At 34.2% G+C, this 18,531-nt stretch overlaps 1 protein-coding gene across 1 annotated transcript in view; it reads left to right on the top strand.

Annotated features, from left to right (window-relative positions):
* The window catches only part of SPTLC1 (serine palmitoyltransferase long chain base subunit 1), a 35,629-nt gene extending 18,263 nt beyond the window's left edge, over nucleotides 1-17,366 (top strand). Inside the window, exons 6-15 of the mRNA XM_084224559.1 lie at nucleotides 2,609-2,741; nucleotides 4,421-4,550; nucleotides 6,370-6,459; nucleotides 7,120-7,227; nucleotides 8,606-8,701; nucleotides 8,983-9,079; nucleotides 10,574-10,628; nucleotides 12,087-12,204; nucleotides 13,054-13,127; nucleotides 13,622-17,366. Of these exons, the coding sequence (XP_084080685.1) occupies nucleotides 2,609-2,741; nucleotides 4,421-4,550; nucleotides 6,370-6,459; nucleotides 7,120-7,227; nucleotides 8,606-8,701; nucleotides 8,983-9,079; nucleotides 10,574-10,628; nucleotides 12,087-12,204; nucleotides 13,054-13,127; nucleotides 13,622-13,715 (995 nt within the window). The 3' untranslated portion in view covers nucleotides 13,716-17,366. The remainder of the gene's footprint in view (nucleotides 1-2,608; nucleotides 2,742-4,420; nucleotides 4,551-6,369; nucleotides 6,460-7,119; nucleotides 7,228-8,605; nucleotides 8,702-8,982; nucleotides 9,080-10,573; nucleotides 10,629-12,086; nucleotides 12,205-13,053; nucleotides 13,128-13,621) is intronic.
* Nucleotides 17,367-18,531: the final 1,165 nt, after the last annotated feature.

Here is an 18,531-nt window from a genome sequence, read left to right as displayed (position 1 = left end):
ATTTGAAACATAGATACTATGGTATAATTTATTTTGAATGGAGATTTGGCTCTTCATATCTATGCCACTTTGAAGGTAATGAATAGATTTGGTGAGTCCCTTGTGAGACATTTTTTATTTTGTCTTGTATCTCTGAAATATGTATCTGTGCCTTTATCCTGTAATAAGCATGAAATATTTGTATGTTTACACATACATTTGTGGGTATAATCTCCATAATTCTCATTCTTTTCTTTTTGACTTCCATGTGAGCATACACGAGGCGTTAAACAGGCATTTCATAACAGTTACTAACAATATTAGCTTTATTAATGTTTCATAATTGCACAGAAAGCTGTTTCAGTGTTGTCTTTCTCTGTACAAATGTACTTCAGGCAGTGTTTGCAGTTTCATTTAAGCTAGGCTAATCAAAGTGGAGTAACCAGACTAAAGCAAATCATTGCAATAAAGGAGACTCAGATAGTATTTGGATTTTATTACAATGAAACCTTACTATTGTCTTAGCACTTTTCAACCTCACGATTAAACAAAGCATTCATACCCTTATGTAATGATAGGCCAAGTGCATGTAATTTTGAACTTACATGTTCTTGCCCTTGGCAAAATTTACTTAGGCTTGCAAAACTTTTTTTGGTAGCACAAACCTGAATATATTCGTTAGCTGCCCTTCCTGACAGTACTTGTTTTGCCTTGTTTTGCCTAGTTTTTTACCTAGACCTTGCTTAGTGTAATGGTGGTTGTTCCTGAAAAAGGCTTAGTGAGAAGGATGCAAGTTCTGATTTTGAACAGTGGTGGTCTTGTCTTCTTTTTCACTTAAATTGTGTAAGTGGTCACTCAAAACATTTTTCTTCATTTGGCATCAATAGCTGACCACTCAAAAATAGTAGTTCAGTTCTCGTATTTCCCTAATTTTTTATTCTCTACTGATGAGGCTTCAAAAATAAACACTTTGATCTGAATGTTGTTTATATTGCATGTTTTAAATGCTGTGTGGCCAGTCTGTTTTTTAAAATTTTGTTATTGCTGATTTTTGTTGGGCTTTTCTTTCAATAAACCAAACATCATCCCACCTGTTTGGAAGCCTGATTGAAGATTGGTTATTGATTCTGAAGTCCATGTAGCAATGACACAAGAAAAAGACACAAATATTCTGGAAATGAACTATTTGCAATCTCAATCAGAAAGCAGATGAGAATTCCAGTCAGTATCCTCCCTTCTGAAGTCTTTGGAGAGTAAAGGCTATTCCAGATATCCTTGAACATGTGGTATATCTAGTGCAGTTGGATCAAAATAATAGGGTGCAACTGAAAAGCTTGAAATAATGAATGATTAACTGTTTGTTTTCATTTAAAAGCAGTGAGAAAACCAATTTCTTTCTGGTCTATTTTTTAATGCCCAGGTAAACATCAGGAAAGGATTGTCGAGGATTTATATTTTGCGTGCTATGGATAAAATTGTTCTTCCTGTGATTGGGAGGCTGTTGTTTGAATAAATACCCTTTCCTTTAATTAATAAAAACATCATATGGCTGTGTCCTTTAGGGGAAGGATTATGCTAGATATGTTTACTATGGCAAAATTGGGATTTATACAATAACCTTCCTTTTGCACCCTTTCTGTTGGTGTCTGGTCAGAAAGAGCAACACGCATAACCATGCCCCACAGACTATTGGGAGAATCTGTACATAAAACTGATGTTGCTTTATTTGATTTTAGTTTCAATGAACTTCCAGTAATTGCAAAAAGGTAGCACTTGGCCACTGGTGGTCTTTCAAATCACACAATAATGATCTCTATTTGCATTTTGATCTTATTTATTTCCAGTTGACCAAAGGCATAATTATCTGTCTATTGCTAGCAGAAGCAGATAGTGGCAAGAGTGTTAGGCAATGAAAATATTTTGCTTAGGCAGAATACTTCATGTTGTGGTTACCTTTCTGCAGCAACAATCCAATCACATGTGGTATTGCAATTTTTGTATTTTGATTTTTGATATGGGTCACTTTGACCAAATTGGTTTGGGACATGCTGTATGTTTGATTGTGTCAATATATCTTAAGAGCAAATAATCTCTGGCTTTAAGGTGTGACCTTTTCGATGGGCTAGAGTGTGTTCAGGAAATTATTTATGACTTGTAGTCTGACAAGAGCAGTGTTCTGTTATAATGATAGCTATGTTTATGTAGGGGAAGCATCAGCTTGGAAGGACTGATGGTCTGCCAACAGGACCTCATTAATTGCTATAAATGACATAATTTGTTTTCTGACTGCAGTAACTGTGCTTTCTAGTCGCAGTCCAAGAACGCTGCATCATTTGTGGTCTAATCACAAGTAGATTTTAACAACTTTGGCGTAAGAACATTAGAGAAACATGGTGCATAAACATTTTCAGATCTGCCAAAACTTGTGATTAATAACAGGTTACTTCTCAGTTAAAGTGAAGCTGGATTGGTTGCAACTGGGTTTTGGGAAGTTACTTGTTTTAATACTATTCCTACATATAACTGTTCTGTTTGCTTCAATTAGGTGATTTCTAAAAGTAATGACAGATTTTTTTAATATGAAAACAAGCTAGCTATCTAATAGATTTTTGATTTTTCTCTCAAATAGATGTGCACTTAGAATTAGAAGAACGGCTAGCAAAATTCATGAGGACAGAGGAAGCCATTATATACTCATATGGATTTGCAACAATTGCCAGTGCTATCCCTGCATATTCAAAGAGAGGGGACATTGTGTTTGTGTAAGTATTGTTTTCTAATTGCTTTCTTCTTATTTTAATGATTGCTAAACATATTGTTGAACATTTTAAAATATTACTGGTTTTGATCAAGTTGTACATTTTGTAGTACAAAGTTCAAATATTTTTTTCTGTGCCAAATATTACAAATGAGTTACTGCATTCATTGTGAAAGCTTAGATGTGGGGACTCAGCTGCAAAAAAAGCAAAATAACTTGTGCATTCAAATACTAACGTAATTCTAATAATTAATTTTTTTCTCAAATGATACAGTTACACTTGCTTTTCTCCTGTCTACTGCTGGCTTTTCACCTTTCTTCCAGAAAGGAGACTTGTTCCGCTCATGTCTATTTGCAATGGAGTAGTTGGATAAATATTGTTGCATATTAAAATAACTGAAAAATACCCATGCAGAAGTAAATAAATGATTTGGCAGGTCTAGTATCTGGTACCTAAGAACAGCTAGTCATGATTTATCTGGGGAAGATTTAATAGCTGGGAGGAACAATGTAACAATACTCAATTTACTGTGCAAAAAAGAGGGTTTGGATTTAATAAGAACTGATGGATTTTTCTTGTCTTCTGATTTTTTCAGTAACTTAGATCTTTAATGTCCTCAGTGTTTCTATGACATGCAAATGGTTAACTTGAGCATTTTATGAAAAATATGAAGAAATACCTGTTTCAAATATAATACCTCGTAATTTCTATTGATGCGTTGGTTTTTAGACAGGGATTTTCCCCATGCATTTTTGCCCTGGAAGTAGGGAGTGTCAATGTGGGGCTCAACTGCCTGCTGTGGTTAAATTAAAACACAATGGTACTTTTGTATTTGTCTGCCAAAACCTGTCTTTGGTGCTCTCTTTTCTAAGTGCAAGGCTTGCAGCCTATTTGACCTCTTTACAGAACTTCTTTCATAATTTAATAATGTTTTTGATTGTTTTTCATTATCTTCTGGATCAGTGTTTTTGAGACAAATGCCCAGGATTGTGCACACACTACTCAAGGATGTCACTGTACCTGGGATTTATTATCTGATACTGTTTCAGCTTCTCATTGACAAAAGATCTAACTGTATTTGAAAGCAGTTGAAATTACTGCATTTGGCATGTACAGGTTTAGTTTAGCTGCCACTTATACAAGATTAATTCACCTAAGCAGCTGTGAAATTGCATACCCCAGCATAGTTGGAAATTTGCTGTTCCAGCACTTAAAAATGGGGGTTAGTTCTTTGGATATGAAGATATTATTTCTCAAAGGATATTAAAATGGACGTTTTGATTCTTTGGAGGACTACAGTAAATGTTAAGGCACATCTTTGTGCTTTATTTCTAAGACACAGAGAAAGAAGTGAGAGGTTTCTAGGATGATTACTGGGGTACTCTACATGGTCCATAGAATGCAGTGCTCAAACTGCTGTCACATACAAACAAAAGGATGAGAGTAGATTAAAATAAAACAAAACCAAAAACCTGCTGACTTGCTTTTAGTGTCTGTAGTTCATATAAAATTGAGAAGCTTTGAAATGAGTTTTCAAAATGTCAATAAAATATACAGTGCTTTAAAGCTTCTGGTTTTGTATACACCTAAGTACAAATATCTGCTCAAAAGAAAGACAAGCGGCTTTCTTTGAATAATTGTACTGTGTGTAACAAACTTAGAAGGGTTTGCTGTATTTACAGAGATGAAGCTGCCTGCTTTGCTATTCAGAAGGGATTACAAGCATCTCGTAGTAACATCAAGTTATTTAAGCATAATGATATGGCTGACCTTGAACAACTGTTGAAAGAGCAAGAGAGTGAAGATCAAAAGGTACCATTTCTTTGAAGAAATATTTGTATTCTTTTGTGCCACCTCCCCCACATTTTTTTACTGAGTCGTGTAATTGAATGGGTGCAGTGCTTAAAGGCAGTTACTTGGTTTTCATAAGTCTCTATTGAGCAGTTAATGTTGCTTATTTAACTAAGATAATTTTCTTAAGAAAAGTATTTATTTATTTGCATTTTTCTTCTTAACTGTTAGAACTGAGCTCCCAGGCATTAGTAGCATGGGAATATCTTTACAGGCAGATGACTAACGTGAGATAATGTTTTTCTTTTCTTTAAAAACTATTGAAGAGTTTTTTTTTTATCTCTGAGAAATTTATGTAACTGTATTTACCTAATACGTCATGCAAGTTAACTGTCATTTTGAATGCCACACTGTAAAATCAGCACAAAATGGCTAGTCCTTTATAGAATCAATATGGTTGATTTTTTCCTCAGTCTTCCCCTATCATGCATTCAACTCTAAAGATGTTCTCTCGTGAAAAATTTGAATCAGTTTGATGGCTTGCTTCTCATTCTGATGGTAATGCAAAAGGATGTCCAAAAGCAGTTACTAAGATCAGGATCAGAATGTACAGATAACTTGATTAAATGTGTTTTAAAATAATTAATTGAGTAGCTATCATGATTGTATGGTTTGTTTGCAGAATGCTGGCAAGTTACAGACAATTGAAAGGATGCTGATTTTATGATAAGACCTAGAAAAAGTAAAGTAGATAAACTGTCAATAAACAACATCAGTGTAAATCAGTAACGGATCTGATTAATAGCAGATTTATAGATAACATATTAGTTAATGTACCTTCATGGAAAATACATTTTGTCATATAATCTTTACATGAGTTTTTAGATGTGGTTTTCAGATTAATTTGTGTAACACATTTGGTTTCTTAAAGCAGAGTGCTTTGAGTTAGCTACATGGTTAAAGTTTCTTACTGTAATTAGCTGAATGTGAACATATAATTGGTAGGCATGAGCTTAATACAGACCATGTGTGTATAACTAAGGGATACTGACTAGAAAAGGGTAGGTCATATCATTAGAGCTGGTAAAGCCTGTAGAGCCTATTGTGACTAGTTTGGTACCTACCACATAGAAAAGTTAAATAGATGTTTCTGAATCTTTTTACAAGAACTGAAAAATGAAAGAAGTGTGACTAAATATCCTTGATCAGAAAATACCAATAAGGTTCAAAGTAAATAACAGAGGAATGGCATTTTAAAACAGCAAAACTAAAATTATAACAATTGAAATTTAGCAGAAACAAGTGAGAGATATTTCAATGGTCTGTATTGTATCCAGAGATCAGACAAGGACTTTGTAACATGAGTGTTATGAATACTTTTGCATTGTGTTTTACAAAGGCACTACTTGTAAGAGGTTTGTGCTGCATTGTGAATGGTGCTCAAAACACTTGTCGAAAAGTCTTCCAAATGCTTAAAATAATGATGAGTGTAATAGGGACCAAGATTTGTAGTATTTGTTCTGTAATTACATTGGATGAATTTTATTCATAAAGTTCAAATGGATTGGTTATGATTTGTTGCAAAACAAGTCCTCCTAAATCATGTGTAGAAATCAAAAGCTTTGAAATTATTACACAATAAATGAAATAAAAGACAAAAGTAGTCCAACTGAGTAATTTCAACTTCTGTTACAGATGACAAATACTAAGTTTAAATTTAAGTAACAGCTTTTTTGAAAAAGTGGCCATTCCCTTCAGAAAAATCTTCTCTATAAAAAAAGTATTTAGAGCTTTGTTTAGTAACAATTAATATAAACTAAAACCATATCTTTCCCTGAAGAATCCTCGCAAAGCCCGTGTAACTCGAAGGTTTATTGTAGTGGAAGGATTGTATATGAACACAGGAGACATTTGCCCTCTTCCAGAGTTGGTAAGTGGTTTTAGTTTGCCTTTTGAACCATGTGGTTAGAAAGCATGTGGCTAATGAAATAGTAGTGTTGCCTACACAGAAAAGTTCTGCATGATTTTCTTTTGTTTACCTTCATGCTTTCTCACATGTTCATGAAATGGTGATTCCAAACCTTAACCTTGTTTTGAAACTTCTGCTTAGGATATTGAAGCTATTGAGACTTAAAAATAATGTAAATAATGTGTTTTCAGCTATGCTGTATGATACTAGACAGTTAAATTAGGTTATTTCTTAAAAAAAAAAATAAATTAAAGAAACCTTCATGGAATTGTCAGAAATAGACTTCAAAAAAAAAATTTGCTATTCAGCATAAAGTGGCTTTTTATGCAGGCTCTATTCTTGTAGATGATGGAAGAAATGGTGTAAAAATGCATTGTCTTGAAAGTACTTGAGAACCTATTAAAAAGAGGATTTTTAATATATGAACATTTATGAAATTTGTTTTAGTATTACATGGTGGAATAATTTTGAAGGCTTTTAAAATGTCATAGTGACAGAACAGAACTCTAGAACTGACTTTTATGCAGTATTCAGAATGCTGTCCTTGTCTTTCTTTTATCTCCCCCATGCATATTGTCACCATATTCTGACTTCTATTTTATAAAATTTCCTTTGTTTTAGATAAAACTGAAGTATAAATACAAAGTTAGGATATTTTTGGAGGAGAGCCTTTCCTTTGGAGTCCTTGGAGCAAATGGAAGAGGAATTACCGAGCACTTTGGAATAAATGTATGTACTTTTTTGTTGTGAATGAAAGATTTGTACAGAAGCAAGTTGTGCAATTTTTTCCTAATATCTGTGCCGTTAACAGATGCTTTTGCAGTGTACAGTAAATATTTTAATATAAGGGGTTTTAAAATATATATATATATATATATATATATAAATGTATTTTTTTTTAGCAGTCCTAGAGCTTTCAGGTCTTGTCAGTCTTTCACGTGCTTACTTGAAATAGTTTTATTTATCTTTAGTGACGAAGATAACAAAAGAATTTTTACAATGCATAATTCTATCTTTTTTTTGGACACTCCATGAGATAATGAATGCTGTTTTTTCCAGCTACTTACACTTAAAAGTGTCACTCTGGCACAGAAATATTTGAGATCTTGGTGTAAATAAGAAAAATCTTTGCAGTATATAGCTATCCTCTTTTGCTCTGTTGTCTTTTACTCCAGTGGGGAAAAATAAGATAAAGCTTCATATGGTTCTTTGAAAGGTGTTACTATAGTACTTTATCAGCAGATTCAGCCAAACTATTTTTCCAAGGGTCTACTTTTCATGGTGTTTATGCAGCTGAGGAGTACTTTGGAAATCCAAAATGGTATTCTTGCTGCTGCTTACTACCACAGTCCCCTGGGCTGGGGGGAAGGGAGAGATGCTTTTTGTTTGCCAGTGTTTGTGTGGAGCATCTTTTACATTCATTCAGTGTCTGTATTCAGTTGGGAAGTGAAAAAACAAATTCAGAAAATTCATTCTGTCTTCCCCTATGTCCTGTTGTTTTCGCTTAATACCAAACTTGGAAAAGAGAACTTAATTTAGAAAAGGAAACAGTGTTACTGTGAAACATGCCAACTGCTATCTGATTAGCTGATAGCAGCTAATTAGCAATGTTAAATCCTTTCCAATTAATTGGCTTTTAAATTAAATTCATTTGCAGACAAAATCTTCTGAAGCCTGGCAAAAGAAAATATTTGCAACTAGCACATGAAATAATCAGGTCTCTAATATTCAGACTATTTTAATTAGATTTATGCATAATTTTTATCACATTCTACCTCCTAATGACTACAGTGGGGCTACTTATACTCTTAAAGGACACTGACACACTGACTGCATTTTCTGTTTGTGTTCTTCGCATTGCAATGCCTGGAAGAGAGAGCTCATATGCTATTTATTTACAGATGCATAAATCTCAATTTCTCAAATGTCCTCTCTGTATTGATTAAAATTATTATTTCAGTTGTACTTTCATTTTATTATGTCATGGTTTGGTAGATCTTCTCTAATATTCATGGTAATATGAAACAAGATGTATCTTTAATAAATTAACTTAAAGTCTTGATGTAATCAAAAGCATCTTTTAATAATTTGTTAATTTAACTGACAGATTGATGATATAGATCTTATTAGTGCAAACATGGAAAATTCACTGGCTTCTATTGGTGGATTTTGCTGTGGAAGATCCTTTATTATTGACCACCAGGTAAGACAGATCTCTTTATAAATAGTCTGGCACTATTAGTTACTTATATGTGAGAGGTCATTATTAATATCCATTTGCAAGTATGATATAGATGATTATGCTCTATTTGATTCTACACAGAAACTGGTTCCTGTGAAATATTGTAGATAAATTGGGGACTTAGTTTTATACCTTTACATGTACCTGTAGGTGTGGAGGAGAGGTTTTTAATATGCACGTGAATTAACTTTTAAAACATTGTCTGCATTATTATAAATTTTTTTTTTCCTTTTCTCCCATAGCGATTGTCTGGTCAAGGCTATTGCTTTTCTGCCTCCCTACCTCCTTTGTTAGCTGCTGCTGCTATTGAGGCTCTGAATATTATGGAGGATAAGCCAGGTACTTAATTCAGGAAAATGTTATGCTTCAGTCTTTCTTCACCCCAAACTAACTTGTCCTTCTCCCTACTTTGATGTCTTACCTTTTTACTCTGATGTCCTCTGATGTTTTGCTAATTAACTTTACCCGCATGTTTTTTCTTAATGTTATTTCCCACTCTGCTTCTCTTCTTCAGTGTTTCCATCCTCTTCTGTCTTCTAGCTGAAAATAAGCAAATTATTTGAGGCTAAGAGGGACACAGATGGTTTTTAAAAAGCAAATAAGACATTTTCATTCCACTGTTTAGATCAGTGATAAGTCTCTTTGCCTCTTCCTTAAAAACATATTCCTTCAGCACAAATGAAGGAAGAGAAACTTAAATAGAAACAAATTATAATATATTTCCTCAGGACAGAGCAACTCTCTCCTTTCCATTTGCACTGTATAATTAGGGTTTTTTCCCTTCTCTAGTTAAGCATTCAAGCAGGAATCTCAGGAATCATCAGGGTGCAAACTGCCTTTGAGTTGCAGGACCAGATACAAGGTATTTCTATAAAGTTGGCAGACAGAAGATTCTGCTCTGGGAGTCAACTAGAAAAGCCCTTAAAGATCATCTAGTTCAACACCCTTGACTCCCTAGACCAGGAGCTCCATCCAGCCTGGCCTTGAAAAATCTTTTTGCTGACCAGGAGTTGAGGCCAGACCACAGCAGTGCCAAATCCCAGCCACTGGAACACCTACTGGGAAAGACGTTTTTTGGGTTTTGGTGTAGTTTTAAGGAATTGGAGAGAGGCATACAAAATTGGCCAAATTGTGTGAATTTGGTTTTAACCTTCATTTGCATCAACAGATTGAAGGGCATCTCCAGAGATAAACTATTTAATTTTTGACAAATAAATGAAAATAACTGGGTAGCCCATGATCAGTTGTCTGAAGTGAAATAGAATCAAGAAAAAACTAAGAGTAAGTTGAAGGCCTGTTAGGTGTAGTGGAGGGTTAGCCTTCACCAAGGAAAAGAGCCACAGTTTGCAAATCTAGGAGTCAGTTTTCCCTTTAAGACTGGCAGTGAATTGGGAAAAGGCTCAGCGAGCAGAGTCTACATGGCTATAGATATTTATGGATATTTATAAATTGGACCTGCCATTTCAGTCCCATTACTAAGTGTTTATGTCATCCCTTCCATATGGTCATGAACAGCAGCAGCTCCATATGCAACTGGAGTAATGAGATAAAGAGAAATAGTGCATTTGTCAGACTTAAAAGCTTGTCATTTCCTGGCAGAAATAGGAATCCAGAACATTAAGAAGAGTAGTAAAGAGACTTATTAAGTTCAATGGATATACATACCTTTGTTTGATTCGAAATGCTATATTTGAAATCTTAGAGAAAAGTAAAGTAGAAACAGGAAATCTAAGCTTTTTTTTTCTGTTTTGTTTTGGGTTTTTTTGTGATTTTTTTTTTTTTTTTTTTTTTTTTTTTTTGTTGTTGTTGTTGTTGCTTTTTTTTTGTTAACAGACCTTTTTCAGACTCTCCGGGCTAAATGTGAACGGATTCACAAAGCTTTACAGGGGTAAGTGTGGGGTTTGGGGCTTTTTGGCTTTTATTTGACTATGCCTTTATAATGTGAACTTTAAAGAAACTCTTCTTGCCCAAATCTGTTTCTGGTTTTACAGATTCTTAGACTGAGATATGCACACTCAATTGTGTATGTATTAAAGTAGAAAAATTGTTCTTTCCCAACTCTCCCTGTTGTGCTACTAAAAAGAGTCCAAGTTTTTAAAATGCTTTACAAGTTTTGAAATGAGATTATACCTTAAGGCTATTGAGGAATGTTGCAATTTCTTACACATTAAAATCGTTAGGAGAGTGTGATAGTTCTCCATGACACAAAGTATTGATAAGCATTTTGAAAATAAACAAATAAAAGCATTTGGGATGAAGCTTAGCAGATACTCTTTCAGACAACTCAATGCACCTTTCAATCACCTTGAATACAATACTGTTCTTACATATTTGACTTGAATGTTAAAATGAAATAAAGCACCCGTTGTTCTGGAGGCACAGAGAAAATGGCTAGAATTTATCTGAAAAATAAGGTTTAAAATTTCATAATACTATGATGTTTTTAAAGATGGCTATACCAACAATTCTGTGTTTCATATTACAGAAATTAATAACTTTTAAAAGCACTCACGCTAATCTCTAATGCATGATTGATTATATTAGTTTCTTTGGAATGATACTACTATAAAATGAGCCTGATCTTTTAAAAATGTGTATTATGCAAGCTTATCAAAGTCCAGAAATCAAAATTACACCTGGTAGTTGATATGCATTTATGTGACCTGTTAATTTTGGGGACCAGAGGTCTTGCTTGGATATTAAATACAGATTTTTGGATGGGAATAACTCAATCCTAAGTGTGTGTGATGTGTCAGGACAATGACAATTAAATGTCGGTCATTCAGTCAAATTCTAGAAACCCAGTTAACAACTGTTCCTATGTACAGATGAGGGATCAATTGTAGTCCTATAACTAAGTTTAGAGAACCTTCTGACTGACAGATGATGCTGTAAAGAGTTTCTACAGGAAAGAATTTAAAGTCATAAATTTTGACAAATCTTGCAAAACCCCCAGCAGAACATTTGTTCTTTGTTATGTCTTAAGTGATAGAAAGGTGACTTGACCCAGCTAGCTGGGTTTTTATCAGCAAATTACAGGCCTAACAGACATTTCTCTTACATCTTCATAAGGACTCCTTAAGAATTTCTGAGTTATTAGTCCTTTTTGCAAAAGGATGAGTAACTATTCTTATACAAACTTACTGAAACTCCTTAGAAAAACATTTGCTTGATAACTTGGATATCTTTATGTAATGCAAGCTGAAATGCACGTGTTTTGTCTGCATTAGTATAAGTAAAGTGAAATATCCATCTTTCATCAGCACCTAGAAAGGAAAAACAATTATCTACAATTTGAAAATGTCTTCAGGTACGGTGTACATCAAAGGCTTTTTATTTCTTTTAGGATTTCTGGTTTAAAAGTAGTGGGAGAATCTTTTTCTCCAGCATTGCACTTACAGTTGGAGAAGAGCAGTGGATCTCGAGAAAATGATGTGAAGTTACTCAAAAGAGTTGTGGATTATGTAAGTGTCACCATAGTAATTAAAATATATCATTGCCTTTGAATGTTAATAATGAAGAAAGGGTAGGGAGGCTTGTTGGGTAACTTGTTGAAAGGTCTTGCAGAAATGCTGCAAGAAACTTAGTTTCTGTGCTGATCATATGGCTCTATTAAAGATTGCCTTCTAACCATTTCTTGCTGCCTATAGTTAGGTCTGTATCTCTGGATTAAAAAATATGTATTAGACTATTTACTTCAGGAAATAGTTATTTCCTGTTATCTATTTTAATGCTCAAATCTGCATATAAAACTGTTGCTTAGACAACTTTTATGTTAATAAGAAGAGTGTTCTGGAGATGCATTTTAACCATTTAAGGTCAATTTTTTCTTCTTTGAGTCCATGAATTTTCTTTTTTTATGTGTGAACATTCTCATATTCTATATATACTATTTTTCCCTTCTTCAATACACGTTGGTAATTTTTTGTCCCACATGAAGAAGGAAGGGTGGATATATCTTTATATATCAGATGGCAGGTAAACAAGACTACTCTACAAAAAGAAATTCTAAAGTTGAAAATAGATCCTTGAAAATATGCTTAAATAGGATTTAAATGCCTGATAAATCTGGTATGTTTGCCTGATTACATGGAGTTTAAAATTAAAGGCACTGTATCCTAAACTGTTTTATGTGTAAAAGCTGTATTGAAATTAGGAGATGATTTTGCACAACCTTCACAACCTCCATTTGGGAAATAACTTGCATTTATCTTGACATCAGATTAATAGAAGTTAGTTATATGTATTTGGTGATCAAAAAGATATGCTATCAGAAATTTCCAGGTTGACTTGCTGTATTTTTTTATTTGTAGTGCATGAATAGTGGTATTGCGTTAACACAGGCTCGCTATTTGGAGAAAGAAGAAAAATGTCTTCCTCCACCCAGGTTAGCAGAAAGTCATCTTGTTACTTGATTCTTTTTGGCTATGGCCATCTCTTTTCCATACAACGATGGAGTTCTGTTCAGTAGAGTGGACCGAATAGTTGGTTCTTGGAAAAATGGGAGAGGCTCCAGTTTTGAGGTATATTTTCAGTGACTGTTACAGGATGCTAGTACCATGAAATAACTGTATCAAAACTACCTGTATCTTGGGGATCAGCATGTAGCCTGTTAGGCCCATTTCCATGAGGAAAATTACTCTTACTCTGTAGGTAAAAAAGATAACAGATTTCTGCAGTGTGTTTGGTGGGGTGGTAGAGCAAAGGCAAAAAGTAGTCCGATCACATCTGTTTAGTCATATATCTTGTTCCTGGTTGGATTTGAATTAGTAATAATTTCCCTACATAGTGATCTTAAAGTGTTGAAATTAATACAATACAATTCTAACCGGAAGGCTAGGAGTAAAGTTTACTCTCTGTGTTCTGGTTTTCTTTTTCTAGTATTCGAGTAGTGATAACAGTGGAACAAACAGAACAAGAACTGGACAAAGCTGCATCACTTCTTAAAGAAGCTGCACAGTCTGTGTTGAATTAGACTGCCGTTTTTGGATTTCTCTTTCCCCACATTATCAGGATAAGTGTTTTACACTGTACAGTGACTTCCAGATTCTTCCACTGATGGCATTGAAAGCTGACTAACAAAATTGTTCTAGAGTGATACAAATGCAGTGCAGGGAAGAATGCTGAATTTTGGAGTTAGTGAATGACACAGTGTTGTTGCAGTTCAAACTCTACCATTTACTCACATTAATTAAAATGGGATATCACTATTGAATTCATGAGTCTTTCATAAGTTAGTATAAAAAGTTTAAAATTAATTTCCTCAAACCCTTAAACATTCTCTAAAATGTGTATAAACATTCAGTTTCACCCCAAACCATGTAAAATGTGTTGTTTTCTTTCCATTTTCTCAGAATGTGGGAACTTCAAATAAATTTCAATTATCCCTCCCACCTTCCGAATGAAAGTACACTGTTCCTAATATTACCAAAAGGATAACACTTTAAGATATAATTTTGTGCTATATTATGTCATTTATTACTGAATTATAGGAGGGATGACCTTCAATTCTTTTTGTTTATATATCTTTCTCTTAACCATTTTTGTCAGCCAGGTTTTAAGAAAGCCTGGCCAGAGAGTAAATCCATATCAAATGCTATTTAATTTTTGCATTCCATATGTAATTATATGCATGTTTGATATTATGGGTGAGGTTTTTCATACTATTATCTTTAAAATATCTAAATTCAAACCTCTGCATTGTGAAACTGGTGTAATTTCAGTATAGTATGTTCAGATAAGCTTTGTACCAGTCTTGAAGAGGAGTAATAAGCAACATAGAAAATGAACCAAGGCTTTGAAACAGCAACTAAATACTAGCTTAGTCAAACTACTTTTAAGCACAAAAATGATGTGTGCTTAATTTTCTGTAAACATCTATACCTTAGAAGGGAAGACTTACAAATAACTACTAAGAGTTTAGATGGTACAAATACTACTGAAACACAAGTCAATCTGTGCACATAAAATTCCCAAGTAACTTGAAAGTAATTTTTAAAGATTGTGTTGTCAGGATTTTAAGTAAGCACAGATGGACATTACATATATGGACACTTTACTTCAATCAGGAAACTGGTAAGGAAGTACGTATCTTTTTATAAAACAAAATACAGCTTTTTATTTCACAATTTTGCTTTAAGAATGCCTGTCTGAAATTTTTGTATTCGGCCTAATATGTGTTGAGTTGTTTTGTACTTATGTGCCTTTTTGGCTACTACAAGAATTACAGGACTATTTTTGAGAAACATCATTGTTAAATATAAAGTTAATCATGTTTGATTCAGATTTTTACTTACACAATTGGATTTTGTAGCATGGTCGACCATATATTGTTAAATAGTCTATGTGTTAGGTAAGCATAGTCTATGCTTCCTCCAGTTCAAAGGGACTGTTTCTATGCTGCCTTTCAATGGTTTCATCTGTGTACATTCAGATAGAACACCTAAAGTTGTGTTGGGGCACTTCTATGATTTTTGCTTGACATTTGAAATAGTCAAATCATTATCTGTGCAATGTAGTGAAACAAATCTCAGTGTGAAAGAGAATCCCTATTTCATTGGCATTTATGTTTTCTCTGTTAACTGTGAGTAAAAACCAGTGGAAGCAAACAACTTAGAGAAAAAAACTGGAACTGAAGTGCAGAGTAGTCATCTTGAAGACCCTCAGAGACTGTGAGAAATGGAAATTAAATGTTATGGCTCTACTTTGAGCTTTTGAGCCATTTTTGGCTGGATAATTGAAAACTGCAAATTCGAGTGAAGTCAAGCCTTTGATGTATAAATTTGGAACAAATTAGGTACTTTGATTCCAGTGCAGCATATTAAATGGTTTTGGAGTTAAGATAAGCCTGGGAAGGTAAGCAAATAACCATTGGCATTGAAATCCTAGGTTGTAGAATCTGTATTTAATTCTCTCATTTTATTTTAGGTTGTCTGCAGATGGGGTGGAATTTTTGTTGTGCTTTGTGAGCTAGCAATAATTTTTAGATACATGGATTTGTATTGTTATTTTTGTTCTTGGTTTGTTGGGTATTTTTGCTTTTAAATGAAGTGATGGCAACTAAGGTAGAAGCAGAGTGAAATTTCTAGCAATTTCAAATCTGTGACTAAGTAGTTCTGATGAAATAAAAGTTTAAAAATGTTGCTAAGAGATGCCATGATCTAAGTCATTTGACAAACACATACCCACCATTAAAACGTTGGTAAAACTGCCTTTGTCGTTTTTTATTGTTTACCAGTATATAGGAGAGAAGCATTTAGATCACAGTAAAGTTAATACCTTGGTTGATAGCAGCTGAAGTGCTCTTGTAATATGTATTTTACTGAGAGGTTATATGCATAGTCTCTGTAAGAAATTAAGACACTCATGAGATGTTACTGGTGGAGAGGGAAATCCCTGATCAGTTTAAGCATATCTGGCTCCTCTTCATTTTGACTTTTTTGATAAATGTCTCTCTCATGGCAAGCAGATGAAGAAATGGATGGCTCTGGGGAAAAATGTTGATTTGGGTTAGGGAGACAGCAGGTGATTCTTATTAAACTTCTGACATTTGAAAAATCAGAAGCCTGTTAACGTGCTTAACTGTCCAGTGCTCTTGGCTGATAAATATATTAACAAATCTGTGTTAGTTGCTTTGTAGTTACATTTGGATGAATTGGTATTTTTCCATCCATTTCTTCAGATGTGGGCATGAGACTGGAGTGCAGTGTAAACTGATTAAGTAGGATACTGTGAGAAGAATCAAACATAAGGACCTTATCCAAAACATCAAAGTATCTTTTGAAAATAAATTTTGTTTCAATGAATTTATGTATTTCACTTTGCCACATACTTGGAACAGAGTTGCAGCTAAGTGGATAATAAATCCAGTATTTTAAATAGTGCAGAAAAATAAATGTTGTTAATTTTTTAAAATTGACTATTAATATCTGACAGTTGAGAAGGAGGGCATTTTAACTGTAAAATGTTGGTCATTTACTGAAATTGTCTTGATGAAACAAATTTTTTACAATATATGAGGACTGGGATGGACTGGAAAGAATTTATACTTTCAAAATATTTTAGCTTGAAGAAACATGTCTACATGATATATATATATATATGTTCATATTTTAAAGAGATTTATTTTCCTTGAATATTTAAAAATAATTGATTGCTATTTGTGTAGTTTCATGGTTTTTATAGGAAAAACTACAGATGCCTTTTCTGTTTATTATAGTAATCATTATTCTCGGAGAGGACGTGAAATGCATAAGGAGGGTATTAAGAAAGAAAGAGATGTATGGCTGAATAACTTTGATTTTATTTTTTTTTCACTGTTGAAATATGAACCCAGTCAATGCACAGAATGGTGTACTGTCTCCTTTCTGTCACTCCATCTGGACTTTATTATTTTAAACAGGGTTGTGGAGTGTTGGCATTCACTGATCTATGATGTTGCTACCACAGAAGTGTCTTGCATCTTAAGATGACTAGAGAAGTGCACATGTAAATGTACAGAGCTGTAAATGCTGCTTAAACAGAGGAAATATTTACAACTAACACAAAGCCATTTGTACATTAAACTGTTTCAGTGTCCTAATAAAAGGAAATGTCTGGATAACATTTCTTATAGTGTTTTTATGTTCTTTGGCAGTTTTCATGGTAATAAGGTAACAGGCTTACTCTGTCTTGCTGTTGATAGATTTTCCAGATTTTAGTTTCCTGTCCATTATGTACTAAGGTAATAGCAAAATATATGTAGTAGAAATCATAGAAGCTACTAAATCTGCTGGAGAGTACCTATCAGGGAAGGACAGTTTATACATGTCCAGTCTCTAAAGTGGCACACACTTGCTGAAAACAGCTGTTGAAAGTTAGACACTGGACCAGATACAGTTTTGTTGTGATTCAGAATAGAATTTCTGGTGTATCAACAAACTTGAGTTCGGATGACATATGCCCCAACTTTGAGACACCGTTACAGAATAAAGTGCTGCAATTTTGCCTACCATATTTTATGGATAAGATTTTCTCTGCTATTAGAGGTGTTACCACTTAGCTCAGTATGCTGTTTGTATGATGGAGTCGTATCTTCCAGCAGAGGATTCTGAACTGGCAAAAACTAGTCAATATTGGAGTTGAAGGACCAGCTTAAGTAGAATTGGAAATACATAATCCACTGTTTAACTTACATTTTATGTAGGCCAAAAATAAGTGGTTGTGTCACTCTAATCAGCATTTGTCAGACTGTGCTTCTGTTCTGGTATCTATAATTCAAGGACAACAAGGACAGGTTGGAGAAGGTCCAAAGCAGGACCATAAAGATGACCAAAGGGCTGGAGAACATGCCCTGTGAAGAAAGAAAAACTGGAGGACAATTTTCCAGTTCTTGCACAGTGTCTACACAGATGGCAGAAGCTCTCTTCACAAAAAGCCACATAAAGAATGGCAGTAGAACCATGAAATGGGTTGGGTTGAAAGGGACCTTGAAGATAATTTTAGAATCAGCTGTCATGAGGAGGGGTGCCTTCCACTAAACGAGGTTGCTCCAGCCCCGATCCATCCTGGCCTTGAATAGTGCCACGGATGGGGCATCCACAGATTACATGGGCAGTATAATAGGATAGAATCATTAAGGTTGTAAAAGGACCTCTGAGTTCAAGTACATCCTTTGACCAAACACCACCATGTCAGCTAGACCATGGCATTAAGAGCCACGTCCAGTCAATTCTTGAATGGCCCCAGGGATGGTGACTTCACCACCTCCCTGAGCAGTCTGTTCCAATGTTTGGCAACCCTTTTCATGAAGA

This window comes from Fringilla coelebs (genome assembly GCF_963513975.1).
Source record: "Fringilla coelebs genome assembly, chromosome: Z".
In the NCBI taxonomy this organism is placed as follows: Eukaryota; Metazoa; Chordata; class Aves; order Passeriformes; family Fringillidae; genus Fringilla; species Fringilla coelebs.
Note: the sequence above shows the minus strand (reverse complement) of the source record. Positions and strands in the feature narration are given on the sequence as shown.